The sequence below is a fragment of the Elaeis guineensis genome, chromosome 6 (assembly GCF_000442705.2).
Source record: "Elaeis guineensis isolate ETL-2024a chromosome 6, EG11, whole genome shotgun sequence".
Classification (NCBI taxonomy): domain Eukaryota; kingdom Viridiplantae; phylum Streptophyta; class Magnoliopsida; order Arecales; family Arecaceae; genus Elaeis; species Elaeis guineensis.
The window spans coordinates 32,464,472-32,487,261 of NC_025998.2; the positions used below are offsets into that span (position 1 = coordinate 32,464,472).

Genomic DNA, 22,790 nt, shown 5'->3' on the forward strand with positions numbered 1-22,790 from the left:
ATGTGGCAACTCCCTTCATCCAACGTATCAAACCACATGCTAATCCATATGTCAGACTATCTTAAACTTGAGGGTGGGGGGCAACTGTTGGGGCAATTCAGCCGACTCCTCCGATTCCGACATTCAATCGGCTCGATAAGTACGAACTGCTGACTATCAATCGATTGACCGATCAAAGTCGGTTATTCTCAATCTCTCTAGTAAATTCCGACAATGACGACTCTACTGATTCCAAATTGATGACCATCGGCATATCAGAGTTGTCGACCGATGGTCATTCAGGCTTCCACAATTATCGATATATAATTGACATATTTAGACTACCGACATAGAGTCGGCACATCAGAAATCACTCGCACAGAAAGTGCATAATGATCAGAACATGATCAGTGGTGGGTATAACCATCCATCTTACGATCATATAGTATCAGAATAAGTGAGATCCACGTCTCTAACCGTTACAAAAGGTTATCAATAACTTGTCTATAAAGGAGGTAAATGTACAATATTTGGGTAAGATACTTTTTTGAGTTGATACTCTGCCGCTTTGAATATTCTATCTGCTATTCACCACTTTTCACTGACTTAAGCATTGAAGGATCTCTACCAGACACAATTTCGATCAATGTAAATTTTTTTTTACAGATATTTTTTTCCAACGATAGATGCAATAAGAGATTGACCGCAACAACTAGCATCAAGCAAAGCAATCAGTGGTGCAAACCAAGCAACGTGGCAGATCCTAGATCCTCTCTGACAGCTGGACCCGCCAACAGCCAGTGTACCATTTTTTGTTTACCATGATACAGAACAAAATGCATCTTGTTCCATAATGACCTTGACGTCCTCTTGACAATTCCCTGTCCTCTTTTTACACAAAAAGAAAAATAAAAAAGAAAAAGATCAACCTTCGAGGATTCAATTTATTTAACAATCATAAGTTGTTCTTTATTCTTAGGCTCAAGTTCGACTGGAAGGCCTTGAGTAGGTGATGGCAATGGATCCCTGACGAAAGCATCATCTCTGCAGCATAATCTCCATTTGAATCTCGTGGCTAGATAATGCATTGTAACAAGTGTCTCTATTCTTGCAAACTCACTGCCGGGGCAAATTCGCAGCCCGCTTCCAAATGCCACAAAGCAGTAAGGTGGAATTGATGATTGATTCTCAAATCGTGTTGGATCAAATTTACATGGTTCTTGGAAAATATTAGCGTCCATATGTGTTATGCTTGATGCCCAGAACACCTAAAACATTAGAGGGACAAAATTCAAGTTCTATAAGAATGGCTAAAAATCTTCTATTCAAATGTAGCAATTAGTAAAAAATTCTTCAAGTTTTGTCTCCCTACCTGCCACCCTTTTGGTATGAGGTACCCATCAAACTCAACATCTTTGAGAGCTCTTCGAAAGCTCCCAAACAGTGGAGGGATCATCCTTAGTATCTCCAGCGCAACTCGCCATGTATACTTCATCTTGTAAAGATCATCCCACGTTAGAGCCTCCCCTGGGGCCTTGCTTTTGGCTATCTCTTCCTGCTCTGCAGTCCATAATAAAAGAGTACAAAGTGATAGAAGAAGAAATAGAAGATTAATAATTCGATTCTACCGAGTGTACACCAGAGTCCCCACTAATTATACAGGAACATTTTGTGGGCTTCGTTGAATTCAAGAGAGTGGTGAAGTATGGGTAGTGGAATGTCTCAAATGTGACAAAATGTAGAAGAATTCTTATAAAAAACATGAGGCAATCATTTAAAAAACTCATATAAATCATATATATATATAGTGGAATTAATTAAAGCATATACTTCTGTTGCTAATGCATGTAAAATAAAAATCAAACTGCATCAAGAAGATTTGTTACCATGAACAACAGCAGCATAGGTGACCTGATCGTTGGCGAGGTGGCGCATCATAAAGGTCATGAGGGTGGACGAGGTGTCATGACCAGCTACCAAGACGAGCATCGCATTGTCCACAATTTCTTCATCAGTTAATCCATTGGTGCCATCTTCACCACCCAAGGTAAGCAAATGGGTGATGAGGTCTTCACTAGAAGGGACCTGGCCTTGGGCCACCATAGCCCTTCTCTCTCGGGTGATTCTGGTGAGCACTTTTCGAGCCCGATGGCTCGCTCTCAGGCTCTTACCGAAGTGGGTGAAGGGCAGGTTCAAGGGCACTGCCCACATTCCCGCCAGCATGTCCGCACAATCCTTTCCAAGGCCTTCTCGTAGGGGCCCTCTCTCCAACCCAAATATGAGGGAGCATATGATGTCAAACGTGAGACCCTTCATTAAAGGCAACACCTGAAAATAGTTACGAGGATATCAGTGCTGTGCTTGTATCTGTGCCTGTTATTGTCGCAATTGTTTTGCTCTAATAGAAGTAATTGATCCCATGGTGACGTCTATTAGTCCCATAATGGGCATTTGCAGCTTCTCTTTTATTTAGAAAAGCTAGCTTGAGACTTGAAATGCTTCTAAGGCGGTATAAAACAGACTCAGGCTTCCACCTTGAAATCGCTTACTAGGGCTTACATATTTGAATCGAAACATATACCTTACAATAGTCATTAAAGCAAGAGGGAGGTATGAGATTAACAATAGTCTTTAAAGCAAGGAGGTATGAGATTCTTAAGGTGCGTTTGGTTACACTTTTTGATTTTTAATTTTTAAAAAATATTTTTTATTTTTTTAATTTTTACTATTGAGTAAAAGCAAAAAAATAAAAAATATATTTGATTACTACGTTTCTATAAAGCAAAAAGCAACATTTGAGGACGGCAGATGAAGAGCTCGACGAGGGAGAAGGATTCAGGAAGAGAGGGAGAAGGGGGTAGGAAGGTGAAGAGCTCGATGAGGAAGAAAGATCTGAACTCTTTACTTTTTGATTTGGCGTTTTAGATTTGCAGAAGCAAAAAAAAAGCAGAAAAGTAAGTTTTGAAAAGCAAAAAATTTTCGCTTTGCATATAAAGTAATTATTTTGATTCTTTTGCTTGTTGCTTTTTGCTTTTCATGGTGTTACCAAATATTGCTTTTTGATTTTTATTTTTTAAAAATTAAAAAAATATATTTTTTTAATGGCTAACCAAACGCACCTTAATTTTCTCACCACTAGCCTTTTAACGTATAAAACTTTAGCAAAATAGAAGCTTAAGATTCTTATTTTGCTAACTAGTATCCTCTTAAGATTAATGACATAAAATTTGCCTTCATTGATTCTGAAATGATGGTTATGCCTTCAAGAAAGCTGCAAACTCATTTCTTTTATTCCTCATTTCTATTCTCTATGAAATCTTAAGTTTTAGTCTATTCTAGATACCTTAAGCTTCTTAATTCTTAGTGGAGAGCGATTGATGATTTACAACCGTTCATGAGTAATATTCCTATTGCCATCATGTTGTATATAATTAGTTGAATTAAATGTTTGAGGCTTACGTTTTAAAATCGCTCGGAAGATTACATCCCATGTTTTTAGGCTGGGCCGCCTCACGACTACCGTTAGTCTTTTTAATCGCTGGATCTTGTTAAGATACTTAAGCAATAAGGCTCTAGATATTATAACAAAATGTTGATACCAGTTAATATAGGAGGCCAGATAACAGCAAGATATTGGTATCTCTTTAGTAATATCTGAATCTGATAAAATTGAAACAATATAGAGAAGATTAGCATACCCCTGTGCAAGAATGGCATGCACAGATCGAGAAATGATCCCAAAAAACAGCAAAATATTGGTTATGCACATATGCTTAATGCAAAAGTTATGACTCCAAAATTGTCATATGATATGACCGTTGATAAAGTAGTACTACGCTGGGCCACGAACAGAGTTGGGTGGGGTGGGGAATCCTCTGTTTTATTTTTTAAGTAACAGCCTCACACCCATGCATCAACAATTCAGCATCATGATCGATTTATTGCCTTGAATTGTAACCATGGTAGCACCTCTAAATTGCTTTTCTTCTTTTAGCTTCTTTTCTTTCAAGGTTTTATTTATATTTATATTTATATTTATATCTATTTATCTATTTTTGACTGTGACTGATATCCCAAAGGGCAGTGCCCTTCCAATATCATTACTTTTGGTTATAACAAGCAAGATAAGAACCATACCGTGACGGTCTGCCGGCCGATCCAATTCATCTTGAGATGATGCCTGACCTCCCTGTCTATTTTGCCCACGTAATTCTTCAACACATCTGGCTTCAGGAACTGCATCACTGCTGCTCTCACACGCTTGTGATCCTCTCCAACCAATTCAATTATGGTCCTTTTGCCCAGTATCCTGGTAAGAGAACTTGGTTGCTGGGGAACCAATGCTTCATTCATGAATATGAACTTGTTCGCAGCAGGACCGGTCAGAAAAATCGTCGGCGCCCCGAAGAGCGATAGCTTCGAGATTGGCCCATACCTTTTTATTCTTCCCTGGAGCCACTGCTCGCCGGTGCTCGCCTGCATGGCTCGGAGAAGGCCAAGGCTTTGGCCGATGATGGGGAGGCCTAGAGAGCCAGGAGGGAGTCGTTTTGATGAGCTTCTTTGTTTGGTCAGAAAAAGATGGATGATAGGCAGCAAGGCAAGGAAGAGAACCAGCAAAGCTACAATAGCCATTGGAAGATTGGAGATGTTGAGTATATGGCTGCAGATTTCAGAGAGGCAGAATGAGGCCAGGCTTTAAAAGAGTTGGGATAAAATTAAAGTTGGTCATACAAACCACTCGGTGAGTTCAAGTGTACCTGGTTTTCCTTCCAATTGACTGGGGACACCCCCTTTGCTACGGGTCGCTTTCAGAAAGATAGGACATTTGAATCCTTTGATAATGTTCAGCGGGTAAAATCAACTTTTTCTCTCTCTCCTAACGTCGTCCACATTTAATTTTCTATGGGCATTAATTAGAGAAGACAAGGAAGTGACTAGTTTAGTCGTTTGTACAGATTGTCTGGATACAATATTAAAAAGAATCCACGACAAAGTCCGCATTGAAGGGTGGTCCAAACACGTGGTAGGACAGATATAATCAATAATCAATAATTTCTCGATCGTACGTCGTGTCGGTGCTACGTCCCTGTCCAGGAGAAAATATTCGTTGCAACGGTGATATCACGTCACCGTTGTAACAAATTAATAAAACATTAAATATAAATAAAATATATGAAATAATGTGAGATATTATTCATAAAAATTAATATAATATATGATGATCGATGAAATATAAAAAAATTGATTTTTTTTGTTCCATCTATTTTCATCTTGTCATGTATTTTTTTTTTATCTTTATTGGGTCGGAACAGCATTTTGATACAAAATTATTTTATTCTCACTGAAGCTGTATATTATTTTAAATTATACAATCTTTTTATACTATACTTTTTATTTTTAATTTAATATAACTTAGGCCTTTTTATCAAAAAAAAAAAAAAAAAAAAAAAAAGAGCATGACTTAAAGTGATCCTTTCTTACAGACATCCAGCGAGATAAAGTGACAGAAACAATGGATGCAAGTGCTCGGGTTGGGTCTGTCCAGCTTCACTCAAAGCCAACACCCAACTCTAGTGAAGTCTAGTGGTAGGATCCAGATGTAAAATTAACTTGCTTGGAAAAACTTAGACCATCATGATCCCAGCGCAGGATCGTGACTAGTTTTGTGAAACAGATGATGGATGTAATTTGGGATCAGGTCTCGGATCAGGACAGTATTAATTCATTATCTGAACTTTAAGAATGGATTGTGTTGGGGTGAACCCTCGATTCACCACCGAGTGGCCGGCCAACCAGGAGGATCACATCGATTTTGATGAGAGCCGGCAATTCAATTTGAGTTTCAGCCGACTAAGTCCAGTCGGCTAAGTTCAACATGCAACTGACGATCCAAAATAATATTCAGTTGGCGACTTCCTCGATACTTTTACTGGCTATCTTAATCTCGAAAGAATAGAGGTTGAGCAATCGTTAGTCGACGTAGTTATTAACTACCAGTGCTCATGGGGTCGTGGGATGCAATAATCATCCACTAATGATCCATTACTTAGTTTTAACGATGATTAATATGGTAACCACCCAGTAAATGCAATAACTCTCACGTTTTGAGTTTTAAGGGATAGGAGTTACATAGTAATAGCATTCTCCACTCTATGTAAAAGAAGGTAAGCAGAAGTACCGGGATCAAATTTTTTTAACTCAATTTTTAGCTCTTGCACTTTGGTTCTTTCTACTATTCCCTATCTCCAACTGACTTAAGCATCGAAGGATCCTCCGTTAGACAATTTTTGGTAAGCAGACTTGATTTTACAGGTTTCCTACTGTCCAACAAGTAGGCGCAACATCTCGGCTCACGACCGACCATCTCGTCGGAGATTCATGGCAATAGTCTAGCATACCAAGAAAGAGAAGGGTGATTTGTGATACTCCTCAGCAGGAACCATAGCCAAAATGAGGGTGCAAAATGCTTCAACCAGTTTTGTCCGACGTTCATCTCGGTATGAGGCACTTCTGGCGACCAACATTGAATCCAGTGCTTCATGTCTGGTTCATCTCGGTATGAGGCACTTCTGGCGACCAACATTGAATCCAGTGCTTCATGTCTGGTAATCACAGCAGACCAATCATAATTCACCGCTCTAGTGTAGTAGGTGAAAACTCTTACAGAGCCTGTTCATAGTCTGTAATATACTGTAGAGCAGCGACAATAACAACAACATCTAGAGGAACCAGCACCACAGGCTGTGCCATCTAGGCACACAGACGGGCTCTTTCTCTGCCCCATCAACCGGCTTGATATTCGCATCGCACAGAACCACAATCCCTTTGGCACTTGTGATGCACTGATTCTCAACCTGATTGATGCTCACATTGTGCAGACACAGTGGGACAATGATCACTTTTCCCTCGATGAGCATCTAAAAAGGGAAAGTGACCTCATTCTCTCTCTCGAGCTCTTCCAAGGAAGATTCTACTTCGGATTATTCTCGACATCCCTACGAATCCCAACGACGGCTGGATGACTATGACCGTAAGCTGCAGGAGATTGATCGCCAGCTCAATCAACTTTAGCTTAACAATTGAGATTTTACTGGCATCCTCGGCATCATTCGTCCCCTATTCTCTCGATGGATTCTGGACGAGCCAATTTCTACCCAATTTAAGATGCCACAACTGGAGCCATATGATAGCTCCACCAATTTGCTTGACCATCTTAAGAGCTACAAGGCTCTCATGCTACTTCAGGGGGCTTCTGATGCCCTTCTCTATATTACCTTCCCGGTTACTCTTTAGAAAACTGCTTGAATCTAATACTCTGGACTTTAGTCGGGAAGCATCTATTTTTTTGAGTAGTTTGAGCAACTCTTTGTGGCCCACTTCAGCACCAGCAAAAGAATACCACGAACATCCGATAGTCTCTTTTCTATTAAACAGCAAGATGGAGAATCATTGAGTGATTACGTGGCACATTTCAACACTACCATATTGGAGGTCTGTGATCTCAACGAATCCATGACCATTTCAGTTATAAAAAGGGGGTTATGTAGTTCCAGATTCACCTATTCTCTGGACAAAATGTTCTCCCAAATATATGCTAAACTACTCGAGCATGCATAGAAATATAGTCATACCCAGGAAGGTGCTTCCGATCGATGCCAATCTGAAGGCAATGGTCGGAAGAAAATGAACAAAGGTGAAACCTCAGAGGGGTCCAGCAAAGTTCGGATCGATAGAGAGGCCCCATCTCACCAACAAAGTCCAAATCTGAAGAATTTTCGGTATAGTTATCACTCTTACACTCCCCTTACTACTCGTCGGGTGTAGATACTCATAGAGATAGAAGGAGAAAGTTATCTCCTCTGCCATCCACCAATGAAGAAATCACCGACATCTTGTAATCAAAAAAGGTACTGCCATTTCCACCACGACCACGGTCATGACACCAAGCAATGCATCCAGTTAAAGGATGAGATAGAAGCTTTGATTTGATGGGGTTATCTCGAAAAATACTTATAAGACTGTCCTGCATAATTGCCTGTCGATCTCCAACCTCAGCCACATCCAAAAAGAAAACTCATGCTCAATCGATAGCAGGCGTGATCAATATAATTTCTGGAGGATCAACACCTGGGGGGGCAGAATGTTCGAAGAACTCAATGAAACATCAGCGAGGAGATAATACCATCATTTTCTCTGATAAAGATCTTTGAGGAGTTCAAACTCCTCATGATGATATTATTGTTGTTTCCATGACAATAGCCGATTATGATATAAAATGATATTTAGTTGATAATGAAAGTTTTACTGATGTATTATTCTATGATATTTTTTTTCAAATGAGAATATCGAGTGACTGACTAAAATCTGTTAACATGCCTTTTGTCAGATTTATGGATAAGTCAATAAAAATAGAGGGGGAGATAGAACTTTCTAATAACTACTGGACAGCGATCTTAACAATCCACCATACAACTTAACTTCCTCGTGGTCCGTGTTCCATCGGCTTACAATGTGATATTAGGACAACCTAGATTAAATGCACTTCAAGCTGTGGTTTCGACATATCATCTATTTGTTTGATTTCCGACAAGAAATGGGACAGGAAAAATGTGAGGAGATCAACAATTGGCCTGATAGTGCTTTTTAACAATGATTAAAGGAAAGAAGCCTTTGAAAGCTCTTCCAATTAATGGGTTGGATCATAGAGAGGAAGAAAATCATGGAGAACCCGTCGAGCAACTAATTTCGATCCCCTTGAGAGAAGAAGACCCGACAAAAATGATCCAAGTCAGATATCTACGGTAAGTCAAGATCTTCGAAAGATGCTCATGGCTTTTCTATAGAAAAATGCCGACAATTTTGGTGGCCAGCTTCCGACATGCCAGGTATTTCTTTTGATGTGATTATCCATAAATTAAATGTTGACTCATAGTGTAGGCTAGTATGTTAGAAAAAGAGAAGTTTTACTCCTGAAAGATAGAAGACTATTGATGAAGAGGTCGACAAGTTGCTAGCTGCTAACTTCATTCGAGAAGCAAATTATCCATATTGGCTGGTATTACAGTCAAGGACTCATGGATCGGCACATGAAGTATTATCTACTTTGGTCTACGACCCATAGTCTAAGAGTTATATGAAATATTTTTTAGCCTCACGATTTTGCCTCTAAAAAGATGCCTCTTATGGGAAGGATGGTCCCTTCCTATATAAGCTAGATTCTTTTTTGACTCCAATCAAAATGAGACTAATGATATCCTTTTTTCTATATTACAACATAGCCTCTCCAATCAAAAAAAAATCTGTGTACTTCACAGACCGTGTCTGTGTACTCTCACAGAGTGGTATTTAGACGAAAGGAGCTCCATAGTCCACGGAGGGTAATGCCCTCCTTCTAGTGCTAATGTTGCAGTCAAGAACTTATGGCTCGGTGCGTGAGGTATTATCTATTTTGGCCTACGGCCTATAGTCCGAGGACTATATGGGTCATTTTTGGGTCTCACGATTTTACTCCTTAAAAGGCACCTCATGTGGAAAGAATGGTCTTTTCCTATATAAGCTAGATTCTTTCTTGACTCCAATTAATGTGGGATTATGATGTCCTTTCTTCTACACCATAATAGCTGACAAATATGGTGATGATCAAAAAAGCAAATGGCAAGTGGAGGATATACATCAACTACATCGATTTGAATAAATTTTATCCAAAGGACAGCTTTCCACTATCAAGAATTGATTAGTTGATTGATGCTACATTGGCTGGGGCATTAACTTCTGAGCTTTATGGATGCTTTTTCTAACTATAATCAAATTCAGATGACATCCGAAGATGAGAGAAGACGGTGTTTATTACCGAGAATGGCTTATACTACTATAAAATTTTGCCTTTTTGGTCTTAAAAATATCAGAGCAATATATCAATAATTAGTCAATAAAATCTTCAAAGATCAAATCAATCGAAACATGAAAATATACATCAATGATATGCTCGTGAAAAGTGACAAAGCATCTCAGCATATTCATAACTTAGCGGAAGCTTTCGACGTCTTAAGGAAGCACCAAATAAAGTTAAACCTGACTAAGTATGCATTGGGGGTAACTTCAAAAAAATTTCTCAGATTCATGGTGACAAGGTGAGGCATAGAGGCTAATCTCAAAAAGATTAAGGCAATTCTCGATATGAAGCCTCCAACTTCAAAACGAGATATTCAAAAATTGATCGGACATATTGCATCTCTTAGCTAATTTATTTCCAAGTTGGTGGAGCGATACTTTTCATTCTTCAAAATACTCAGACAGATGAAAGACCTCAATTGGATAGAAGAATGCCAGAAAGCTTTTGAAGGTCTGAAGTTGTATTTAAGCTTCCCTCCTTTCTTAACAAAGCTAAGTACTGGTGACAAGCTGCTTATATATTTGGCTACATCCTTGGAAGCCGTGAGCTCAGTTTTGATTTGAGAAGATGATAAAGTGCAAAAATCCATCTATTACATAAGTCAGATTCTACATGGTGCAGAGATAAGATACTCCCGACTAGAGAAGGTCATCTACGAAATTATCATCACCATGCAATGACTTCGCCCATACTTTCAAGCTCATTCAGTTAAGGTGTTAACTGATCTTCCCTTAAAAATCTTGCTACAGCGATCGGACACTTCGAGAAGAATGGTGAAGTGGACAGTCAAACTCAGTGAGTTTGATCTTTTTTATCTTCCTTGTTCCACTGTAAAAGCTCATATTTTAGTCGACTTCATTGTCGAACGAACGACATCAAGCGACGAAACAACTCAGGAGCAACCTGAAGAAGAAACTTTGAAACTGGCATGGATCTTATATGTAGATGGAGCATCAAATTTACAGAGTTGCGAAGCAGGCCTCATCTTGACTAATGTTGATGGAGTAGTCCCTGAGTATGCTCTTCGGTTCGCTTTCAAGACTTTCAATAACCAAGCTGAGTATGAAGCCTTGATAGCTGGCCTCAAGGTGGCTAAGAATCTTGGCATAAAATATTTAAAAGTTTTCACTGACTCATAATTGATGGTTAGACAAGCCTGAGGAGAAAATGAAGCATGAGACTCAATTCTAGCAAAACATCTACATAAGCTTCGATCTCTACAATCAAGTTTTGACCACTTTGAGATCTTCTACATACCTCACTTGAAAAATATCCGAGCTAATTCGTTATCTCGACTCGCAACTTCTGGACATGAGTTGAAAAAAATCTTCATTGAACATGTCGATAGCCCGAGTATTGATGAAGTCGAAGAAGTTTATCAAGTTCAAGCTAGCTATGAATTGAGTTGGATCAATCCCTTTGTCGAATACTTAACTAGCAGGACACTGCCAATGGACCAAGCGGATGCATGATGAATAAAATGGTTGGCAACTCAATATGTACTTGTTGATGCACAACTTTATAAAAGATCAACATCTTTATCCTTACTCAAGTGTTTTCGTTCTTCTGAAGCCGACTATACCCTCAGAGAGATCCATGAAGAAATCTGCAGTAATCACCTGGGGGATAGATTGCTATCCTATAAAATACTTTGGCAAGGATATTATTGACTGACTATACAAAAGGATGCTGCCGACTTAGTACAAAAATATGACCAGTGCCAAAGATTTGCCAACATTTAAAAAACTCCCGTCAAATCATCTCACATCAATTTCAGCACCTTGGTTGTTTGACCAATAGGGGGTTGACATACTTGGTCCATTTCCTCCTGCAAGCGATCAGCGGTGATTTATAATGGTCACCATCGACTACTTCCCTAAATAGGTGGAAATAGAGCCATTAGCACAAATAACAGAGAAAAAGATGATGGATTTTCTGTGAAAGTCGATCAATTGCCGATTTGGTCTATCCGAGTCATCATCACAGACAATGCCAACAATTCAATAATGCTAAGTTTGAGAAATTTTGCACGAAGTACCATATTATCTATAGACTTACTTCGGTCAGACATCCACAATCTAATAGAGAAGCCAGGATGACTAATAGAACGATATTACAAGGTTTGAAGATAAGATTGGATCAAGCCAAAGGTCAATGGGCCGACAAACTCTATAGTGTACTATGATCTTATCGAATAACTCCTCGGATTTTGACTGAGAAAACTTCTTTCAGCTTAGCATTTGGAACCGAAGCTGTGATCTCAATAGAAATCGGCCTATCATCAACTTGAGTGGAATACTATGATGAGTCAATCAATTCGGACAAACAAAGCATCGACTTAGACTTGCTCGATGAAACTTGAAGGCAGGCTCAACAAAGAACATAGCAATAATGGATAGTTCGGTATTATAATTCTCAGGTCAAACCCAAAATTTTTCAAATAAAAGATCTTATCCTCAGAAGAGTTGAAGTCTCCAAACTAATTGAGCAAGAAAAATTATCTCCAAATTGGGAAGGTTCTTATAGAATCTCGAAAGTACTCCGATCAAGAGCATACAAAATCGTAAACTTAGATGGCACAAAAATTTTTTGGACTTGGCATGCCTAGAATCTACCCATATATTACTAGTAAGTCATTTGGATTAAATAAAATACATCAATGACTTCTTTTCTATGACACTATGCCAACAAGTTCATTTATTCGGTAATCCATCAAATAACATGATCGATTGACATTTGATCATATAATTAAATTGTTGGCTGACATCCAGTGAAAAGTTATTCAGCTGATATCGAGTAACTAGCTTATGGTAAGAAATTAGTTGGCTAACATTTGATTAACCAACTTGGGGTTTGAAGCACCTGAAAATGGTAGTTAATCAGCATATACCTGATTAACTAAGGGTCAAATATCTCGAAATGAATTTGAGTTAGAAAATGCTTTCGACGACCGACTACATTGCTTAAGTCGACATTCTACAGCAATCGACTACTTGACTTAGAAAAATTTTTACTAAGTCAATTATATTCACCGTTGTCTATGCTCTTCTATCGACTATTTTACTTAAAAATTTTTGAGGATTGTAATCTATTGCTGCCTACTATGCCTGCTGACTATCCTAATTAGTCACTCCATCCAAAGCATTAAATGAAATCAAAAAAAAAAAAAAAATTCTGCATAGAATGGATTTGAGGAGTTCATTTAATTCCAAAATGAAGTTTGTACATAGTCGAAAGACAAAACAAAAGTGCAAAGAGCTCAAGGATGTTCGTTGAGACCGCCTACTTTCCTCACCACTTTTAAGGGCCTTGTCTCCCTCATCCTTACTGAAAGCCTCTATTAGGCTGCAACTTGCTTAGGTTTAGTTTGGGCTAAAGGCGACGAAGGGCCATCATGTAGTCTTCAAAGTCAACTCGATAAGTGATGGTTGACCTTTCGGCAATTTCATCCTCGAACACTTGGGATGCTCGAAACTTGGTCAGTGCCCAAGAAGCTACTTTCTGGGCCCGAGTTTCTATCACTGACATCTTCTCCTCTGCCTCCCAGACGGCCTTCTCAGCATCTCTTCTTTTGTCCCTCTTCTCAGTGAAGGTAGCTTTCGCCGACTCCATCTCCTTCTTGAAGTCGGCCTTCAGCTTCTTCAGCTCCTCCTTTTTCAGCTGGGGCTCTAGGTTGGCAGCTTTATCCTGAGCGAAGGCTAACTCGACCTCTAGTAGAATGAGTTTGTCTTGATATTTCTTCTCTTGCTCCTTGGCAGTGTAGAGAAGTTCCTCAACTACTTCAGCTCGAGCATTAGCAATTTGAGCTTGATCCTCCATTTGGTGGTTGAGACGGTCGAAAGTAGTCAACCCCTCATACAAAATTATTGCATCGTGTGCTAGCTGCAAGAAAGAAAAATTTGCTAAGTTAACAATTCAAAAAAAAATTAACAGGCGAACATCCAAACTTACCAATAACAACGATGCATAGGAGCCCGATATGATTTCTTCGACTGGATGGGCTTTCCTTTCTTTCCAGTCGATGGGAAGCATCACCATCCTTATCAACTCCCCAACGAGGCGATGGTCTCGTAGTGCCGCATCAGTCATCTTGATGCATATTTTGAGTGTGACATACATCTCTTCAAGATGCTTCGAAGGGACATACTCGATGGTGAAGGTAGGGTCCATCGGCGCCTTTCCTCGATTGGCACTTGTGGTGGTCGAAGAAGTTTGGTGCAAAGCAACCTTGCCAATGTTCGAGTCACCTTGCACCGGTAGGGCTTGAATCACCATGGCAGGACTAATTGATGCCTCGCTGATAATGATGACATCATTGATGGACACCATTGGCACCAATGGTGGAGATGATGCTTCCTTTGGCAAAGATCCTCAAGGTGGTGATGGCAGTTGGGTGCTCCTCGACTCACGTGAAGAAGATCCTTCTTGAGGTTTCTTTGGTGGCCCCTGAGAAGGTCCACCAGGACTAGAGCCCGATCTCTTCCTGATGGCATGCCGGATAGCTTCCGTCGAAATCTTCATATCTACAAGTCGATCAGGAAGTTTAGTCTCCAGATAAAAAGCAAATCTATAGAAAGACTTGAAAATTCAAAAAGAAAAGTCTACCTTTGGAGTTAACCTAATTTAGCCTGGCATCATACAATGATCGCTCTTCGAGAAGTTTCCATTGTGTTGAAACTTTGCACAAAGCAGTAACTTGTACTGCTCGTTATCTTCCTTAAGGACTCCTTCATTCTCATTTGGAGAAAGATTGGGCATAGTTCAGATCCAGCTGAAAGCCCATGGATGGTCAGCGGTGATATAGAAGAACTTATTATTCTACCTATGGATGGAAGAAGGAAGACCAATAATAAATTGACGATGGCACCAGGGACTAAAAAACCACCATCTTTTCTCCCGAGGATGTTTTTTCACCATAAAAAGGGCATGAAAAAGGGAGATCCTCGATTCAAAGTGGAGGTGATGACAAAGGACAATAAAAGAAGAAATGATTTAGATAGAATTAGGAGCAAGTTAAGCAAGAACTATATCATACAAATCAAAAATGTTGACAAAGAAAGAATGCAAAGAAAACCAAAGTCCCGGCCAAAGGAACTCTTCATAAAAGGTAATATAGCCATCAAGAGAATAGACAACCTGACCATATCGGCTAGATGTCGACAACCTATACAGACTCGAGATCCGATAATGATCCCTTAACTGAAGCACGTTGGCCTTGGACAATTTAGACTTCTCATGAAGAGGTCCAGCAAGATTCTAAATAGCCGATTGACCATCCGACTCATGAGAACCATAGCGATCCTGCCGAGAGGAAGTAACATCCTCAAAAACATCTTGAGGAACATCCTCGATCTCTCTCTAGATAGTTGGAGCTCAAGAATCTTGATCTCTCACAACGTTCTCGTCTTCAGACTCCCTTTTGGATGAAGACATTCCTAAAAACTCTTAAAGAAACCCTGTGAAACTAGAAAAGAAAAGAAGGAAGGGATTGACCTCACAAGTACACCGACAATGATGGAGGAGCCGACAATGATGAGGCCTAAAACATCGGGGAGGATGAACCCTATGCTCGACTAAGGGCCGGAACAATGAAAATCAGAGCAAAAATGGGATTGGCAGCAAAGAAGCTTGAAACTGGAAGAAGATTTAAAGGGAAGAAGACCTCCTATTTATAAGGATGCCTGACGGCTACAATCAACGTAAAAGATCCCGCCATCACTTGGGATTCTGATGCATGGCAGTGATCTCGGCTAATGACTTATCCGGCCTTCTGATGCACCACCATTATGATCTTGCCAAGTCAGTCAGATCTATGTGAGAATCAATTGAACAAATAATCAGTTGACACATGGCTGACTTGGACTGCTCGAGAATCATTACTCTATTGCATGATCTTCCGTAATCATTATAGAAAATCTTCTCGAGCGACCTGCGGTAATAACTATCGCACGTCCCACGAAACGACGGAGCCGCTGCATGTCTGAGGATGCGACGAAATGACTATGCACTCTACAAGACGATAAAATGGTTGGACATCCAATCACACTATAGCATTGGATTCAGGAGTTGGAGGGCAAGTGTTGAGGTGAATCCTCAGCTCACCACCGACTAAGTAGGTGACCGACCAAAAGGACTACACTGATTTCGATGAGTGCCAGCAATCCAATTTGGATTTCAGCTGACAATCCAGTCGATTAAGTTCAGCCGACTAAGTTCAACATGCACCCAACGATCCTGAATAATATTTGGTTGATGACTTCATCGGTGCTTTACCAACTATCTTGATCCCGAAAGAATAAAGGTTGAGCAACAATTATTCGGTACAAGTATTAACTACCTGCGATTATGGGGTCATGGGATACAATAATCACCCACTAACGATCCAGTACTCAATTTTAATGACAGTTAATGTGGTAACCATCCAATAAATGCAATAAGTCCCACATTCCAAATTTTAAGGGATAGGAGTCACAGTAACGACATTCTCCACCCTATTTAAAGGAAGGTAAGAGGGAGGACTCGGGTTAGATTTTTCTAACTCAATTCTTAGCACTCGCACTTTAATTTTTTTTACTGTTCCATATCTCCGACTGACTTAAGCATCGAAGGGTCCTCTGCTGAACAACTTTCGATAAGCAGACGTGATTTTGCAGGTTTCTTGCCATCCAACAGCTAGGCACAATACCTTGACTCATGGCTGACTATCTCGTCAGAGATTCGCAGCAACAGATTGTATCCAAATATTAAGTTGTATCGAGATAAGTTTTGAGTATACTTGACAATGCATGGGCCATTTGAGAATTGGCTTTAATCTGCAGAGAGTCATGCAGATCTAGCATTAAGTTGAGAAAGAATACGTTGCTCTCATGAACATTTATCTAACTTTTTTTTCTGAATTTATTAATCTAGCTATAAATGCTTAACTGACCGGGCCCATACATGGTGCGACACCTACCATGTCACGTTAGATACAGCTTATACATATTGCTTACTTAATAGCTGACTAGCTGAGCCTATTTCTAAGGGTTAAGTTGTTCGTAGTTGTATAATATCATGGTTCTTTTGCGAGAATGTCTTGCTTATCACACCACGTCGATGTGAGAAGGTTTCAAGGACTGGGCCTGCGTTCTTGTGCCGTTTGAGCCTACAAGTTCAGGCTCTGGCCCGGCCTGACTTGTATCAGGCCTGATAATTCTTTCATGGCTCATTAATACACTATGTTTTGTTTTGTTTTGTTTCTTTTTTCTTTTTTTTTTTTTTTTGTTGAAATTGGGAGGGCAGTCCCACCCGTATTTTATTTAAGCGAAGTATATTTACGAGTTCAACTGCCTGCCACTTGAGCCGTGGCCTATTCTGGTGGGGATAAGATTATGTACAGGGATTTACATATGTCCCGTGCTTCGAGAGAACATGCAGCGTGGTAGCTTCACAAACTTAGTTTTGGCTCTTTAGGAAGTGGGAGGTTAGTAAACCTGTGGACAACATGATACCTCTTCCCGTGAAACCCGCTGAGGGCAGTCCCGTAACCTTCCTCTTCATTTTTTGATCATCTCATTTTAGATTCTAGACTGTTTTTTGCCAACTCCATTATACAGTCAGTTACACAGAATATTCAGTTCAGTTTTGGATTGCCCATTTGGAGATTGTTGCCTGGTTTTGCAACCGCCTCCAAATTCTTTGGAACAGCGAGTTGGGAGTTAAGGCTTCGTATCTGAATATTCTGTTGTTTCGCTTTTTCCACATGCTCCAACAAGTTACCGACCATGGACAATCTCATGCTGTTCTTACCCGCTTATCTTTGAAACATAATCTCTAGGAAGACCAATATTCATTGTTTGATGACAGCCTGGGAGTGGGGGGCCGAACTATGGTGCTGGCCAGCTTCTTTTCCTCAAATTGTATGCTATTACTATGTCATTATTGTATACTAGCCAATTGAACACCTTAATCTTCTCTAGGAGCGGTAATTTCTAGTTTATGTTGCCAAAGAACGACCTCATGGACCTCATCCCTCCACCATTTAAAAACTCTTAGCGTTTTTAATACACGATTGAAGCTCAAGTATGTGACTAAGGGAAAGGAGCCTAAGCAAAAATGATCCATTCAAAAAGTATATATTTCGTCCATGATGAGTATATATGACCCTATGTAAGAATTGGTTGCAGATTAGGAAGCATCGAATCCATCGATGTTGGGTTAGCCAGGAGATCCTCTTAACCATACAAAATAATAACACATAAGGCAAAGGTATGAGTTGTGGATCAGTGGATTGTCTCTCACTTGTCTCCTATTCAAAGTAGAATGCAAGATATTGGAAAAGGTGATGGTGAATCAGGTAGTAGGCGATTTGAGAATTTTGATCAATGATTTGATTGCAGAGACATCACACATGGGCTTCTAGAGATAGCCAAGGTATTGATACTAATAGTGGTGGTTGGTGATGCTAATAGGTAAAGGCAAGTCAAGGCTTGAGAGTGTCTCAAAGAGGTGCAATTGAGAATCGTGAAAAGTTCAAATCAAAGAAGAAGGTGACAATTGATCCAATAGAGATAATTAATGATTTAGAGGTCTCAGATATTGGTAGTGAGACGTTTGAAACCTCAAAACCTGGATTACCTGTATTATCTCTTGATAATAGCAATGACAACAATGATAGCATGAGTAGTGATGATAGATCAGATGATTATTTTTACTGTGAAAGTTAAGATTCATTTTTGATAATATATATTTGTATAGTCTCTAGTTGATCTAGATAAGATTTATTATTTTCATATTATTTCTCAGTGTGACTTCTTCACAACTTATATTAGTGATGATTTTGGTAGTGTCAAGATGGGCAATGGAGTAATTAAGATTATAAGCATAGGAGATGTTTTCTTGGAAATCAGTATTGGTTGCTAACTATTATTAAAAAATATGAGACATATTCTAAATGTCCATCTATACTTGATCTCCACTAGAATATTTGATGATGAAGGTTATCACAATCACTTCGGTAAAAAAAAATAGAAGTTCACCAAAGGTTCTTTAGTGGTAGCAAGAGAAAAAAAATCAAGCATACTTTACATGATACAAGCAAAATTGTGCAAGATGAAGATGAATATAGCTGAAGATTTCTTTACTGAATTATGATATAAGTGACTAATTGGCCACATAAGCGAGAAGGGACTTGAAATCTTTGCTAGAAAGAAACTCCTTTCTATAAAAGATACGTTTCTAAAGATATGCACTAATTTTTTGATTAGCAAATAATATAGAGTTGTATTTTATAAATCTCCACATATAAAATCAAATATTTTGAATTTAATTAACATTGATGTTTGGACTATGGATGCTAGAACTCTCTTGGTAGTACTTTATATTTTGTTACTTTTATTGATGACTATTCTAGAAAAGTATATATTTTATTTTGAAATCTAAAGACTAGATGCTCGATGTGTTCTAGCATTTTCATGTTGATGTTGAAAAAAAATATGAAGGCAACTAAAATGTATTCAGATAGATAATAATGGTGAATACAGGGGTTCATTTAAAAAATATTATCGAGATATATGGCATTAAGCTTGACAAAACTATTCCTAAAATATCTTAACATAATGGAGCTGTTGAGAGAACGAGTTGTACTGTTTGTTAAGGAATTTAGTGTATGTTCTCTCATGTTAAATTTTTTAAATCCTTTTAGAGTGAAGCGATGAGAACCACAATATATATATTTGATTAATCTTTCTTCTTTGGTTGCTCTTTAAAGTGGTTAGCCAGAAAGAGTGTGTACTGGGAAAGATATTTCATATGATCACTTGAGGGTGTTTGGCTATAGGATATTTATTCATATCCCTAAAGATGAAAGATTGAAGCTTGATGGTAAGTCTAAATAGTGAATCTTTCTAGATTTGCACATGAAGAGTTTGGCTACTGATTATGGGATCGAACTGATAAAAAGGTTATCAAAAGTAAAAATATTGTATTTCTAGAAGATCAGATTATTAAAAATTTAAAAAAAGTGAAAAAATCAAAGTTTATCACTAGAAATTATATTGATCTGGATCCAATACCTCCTACTATGATAAATGATGATAATAGTGGAGATGTATAAAAAAATAATGATAATGCAGTTGATGAGCCTATACCTGATAATGATATGTGAGATGAGTATATTGAGTAAACCCTTTCGGAATTACCAGTTGAGCCTCAATTGAGAAGATCTATCAGAGAGTATCAACCTTTTCAAAGATATTTTCCTAATGAGTATGTGATGATCACTAATGGAGGAGAATTAAAATACTATCAAGAGATCATGAATCATGAGTAAAAGAGAGAGTGGTTAAAAGCCAAGCATGAGGAGATAAAATATTTGTATGAGAACCGTATATTTGAGTTGGTGGAACTACTCCACCAACTCAAATATAAGAGAGCACTTAAGAATAAGTGCATGTTTAGATTGAAGACTAAAGAGAAGAGCTTATAGTCAATTTATAAGGCATAATTGATTGTAAAGGGATTTGGCCAGAAAAAGTATATTAACTTTGAAGAAATTTTCTCATCTATCGTCAAGATATCTTCAAGCTGAGTTATTATTGGTTTAACTACAAATACGAATTTGAAAATTAAACAACCTATTGTGAAAATTATTTTCCTTCATGGAGACTTGGATGAGAAAATTTATGTAGAGCAGCCAAAGAGATCCATAGTTAAAGGCAAAGAGCATCTTGCATGCAGATTAAAGAAAAGCTTATATGGACTCAAGCAGGCATCTCGGTGTAGTATAAAAAGTTTGATTCCTTCATGATGGATCATGGATATATTAAAATCACTTCTGATCATAGTGTATTTATAAAAAGATTTTTTGATGAAGATTTTATTATTCTCTTGCTTTATATGGATGATATGTTAATGATTATTGGCCATGATACTAGAAAGACTAAAATTTTGAAAAGAGAGTTGAGCAAGTCCTTTTTATGAAGAATTTGGGCCAGCTAAATAAATTCTTGATATGAGAATTACTCATGATAGGAAGAGTAAAAAATTTTAGTTATCTCAAGAGAAATATATTGAAAGGTGCTAGACAAATTCAATATGAGCAAGTCCAAACTAATTTGCTCTCCACTTGCAGGTTACTTTAAGTTTCAAACAATATCTTACAAGTGATAAACATAAAGAAGAAATGAGGAAGGTTCCTTATGCATCCATAGTTGGTAGTTTGATGTATGCAATAGTTTGTAAAAGATTGGATATTGCTCATGCAATTGATGTTATAAGTTGATTTCTCTCTAATCCTGATAAGAAACATTAGATAGCTATTAAATAGATCCTCAGATATCTCAGAGTTACTTCTATAGTTTGTTTATATTTTAGTAATGATAAATTTGTATTGGATGGATATACAAATATAAATATGGTTGGTGATATAGATTCTAAAAAATCTATATTGGGATACTTGATGATTTTTTTAAGGAGAATAATATTATAACAATCTAAATTATAAAAATATTTTACTTTGTCCACTACAAAGGTTGAGTATATTGTAGTTATAGAAGCTTGTAAAGAACTTTTATAGATAAAATTTTTTTTACAAAAGTTGGGCCTAGAATAAGAGAAATATATACTTTATTGTGACAGTCAAAATGCCATCTAACTTTCAAAGAACCCGAGAATTCATTCAAGATTTAAACATACTGATGTGAGATATTATTGGGTTCGAGATGCTCTAGAAGTGAAGTTTCTTTATCTTGAGAAAATCTATATCGATAATAATTGATCAGATATAATGACTAAAATTTTGCTCGTAGAAAAGTTGATTACTTACGGAGAAAATACAGGCTTGGTGGAACCTCCCACATGAGTTAAGAGGGAGAGATTTGTTGATGTGCTCCCTCCTCATATGGGACCCACATCCTCTTAAAATAAAATAAAAGCAATGTGGCCATAATAGCTATGTGGCGCAAGAGTTGTGCGACAATATAGAGAATGTGAAAACAAAGTAGAGGCGGCAGCAATGGAGAAGAAGAAAACTAAGAATTTTGATGTTGTTTTGTCAGATGATTAGATATGATCATATACTGATCTTGATAAAATTTTGGTATGTTGTTTTCGACATCAAGAGCTACAAGTTTCATGATTTCGATCTTTGAAAAGCTTCCTCCATTGATTATTTCAAATATCCATACATTTGGTGAGATCTATCCTCTATTTCTATTTATTGTTGAAATCTGTTTTATTGATGATGATAATTATTTTTATTATGAAAATCAAGAATTATTTTTAATGATATATATCTGTATAGCCTCCAGTTGATCTAGAGAAAATCTATAGTAATTTCATTATTCTAAATAGTAAAAGATTCTCATCGAATCAAAATTATAGAGTCCCTTTTTATAGGTTGGTTAATTAATTTTGCTTATTAATTATCTGAGTAGATCATATAGATTATTGTTGCTTTACGATATCTCATTTTACTACACAAAGAGGGAAAAGAAGTTTATGACATTATTGTTCATGATTGCAGCTTTTCCCAATACATAGATTGTACGTAGATGTATATTATAGATCATTTCTGGAATTAAGGATAACTAAGGAATATCAATATTGAGCATACTTAAAGTTTATGGTATGGAAGAGGCAGGAAGCTCAAAGAAGCAGCATAAAATTTGAGCACATCATGTAATTATCATCATCAACTAAAGCAGGATCCATTAGCATATCAAATAGTTAGAGAGCATATTATGGCCCTTCTCCTTCTATATATGATTCAAATGTATACTCTCAATTGTCATATCTTTAGAAGTACTCTTTTATGTAGCATCCATCGTTATATGGATACATTTAGAGCCACAATATAGTACTTTTTTTTTATGCAAAGAGAGGAAAAATCCACCCAAATTATTATGAAGAAAGAGAGTACAAAAAAAATACTAAAGAGAAA

General features: G+C 37.8%; 1 protein-coding gene and 1 non-coding gene across 2 annotated transcripts; one reads left to right on the forward strand and one right to left on the reverse strand.

Moving 5' to 3' along the window:
* Window positions 1-717: 717 nt before the first annotated feature.
* LOC105046872 (cytochrome P450 716B2) lies at window positions 718-4,685 on the reverse strand. Its single transcript, XM_019851167.3, has 4 exons — window positions 4,117-4,685; window positions 1,866-2,307; window positions 1,352-1,539; window positions 718-1,247 (listed from the first exon to the last, which is right to left on the reverse strand). The coding sequence occupies exons 1-4, from the start codon at window positions 4,609-4,611 to the stop codon at window positions 924-926; spliced, it is 1,449 nt and encodes a 482-aa protein (XP_019706726.2). The 5' UTR covers window positions 4,612-4,685; the 3' UTR covers window positions 718-923.
* Window positions 3,624-3,725, forward strand: LOC114914357 (U6 spliceosomal RNA). Its single transcript, XR_003801249.1, has one exon. It is a non-coding gene; the product is annotated as a U6 spliceosomal RNA (small nuclear RNA).
* Window positions 4,686-22,790: the final 18,105 nt, after the last annotated feature.

Bases quoted from the DNA above. Each gene is read 5' to 3' on its own strand.
- LOC105046872 (XM_019851167.3), bottom strand. From the start codon at position 4,611: ATGGCTATTGTAGCTTTGCTGGTTCTCTTCCTTGCCTTGCTGCCTATC. The intron at 2,308-4,116 runs GTATGGTTCTTA...AACTATTTTCAG, and splicing joins TCGGCCGGCAGACCGTCACG to GTGTTGCCTTTAATGAAGGG. The intron at 1,248-1,351 runs GTAGGGAGACAA...CTAATGTTTTAG, and splicing joins TCATACCAAAAGGGTGGCAG to GTGTTCTGGGCATCAAGCAT.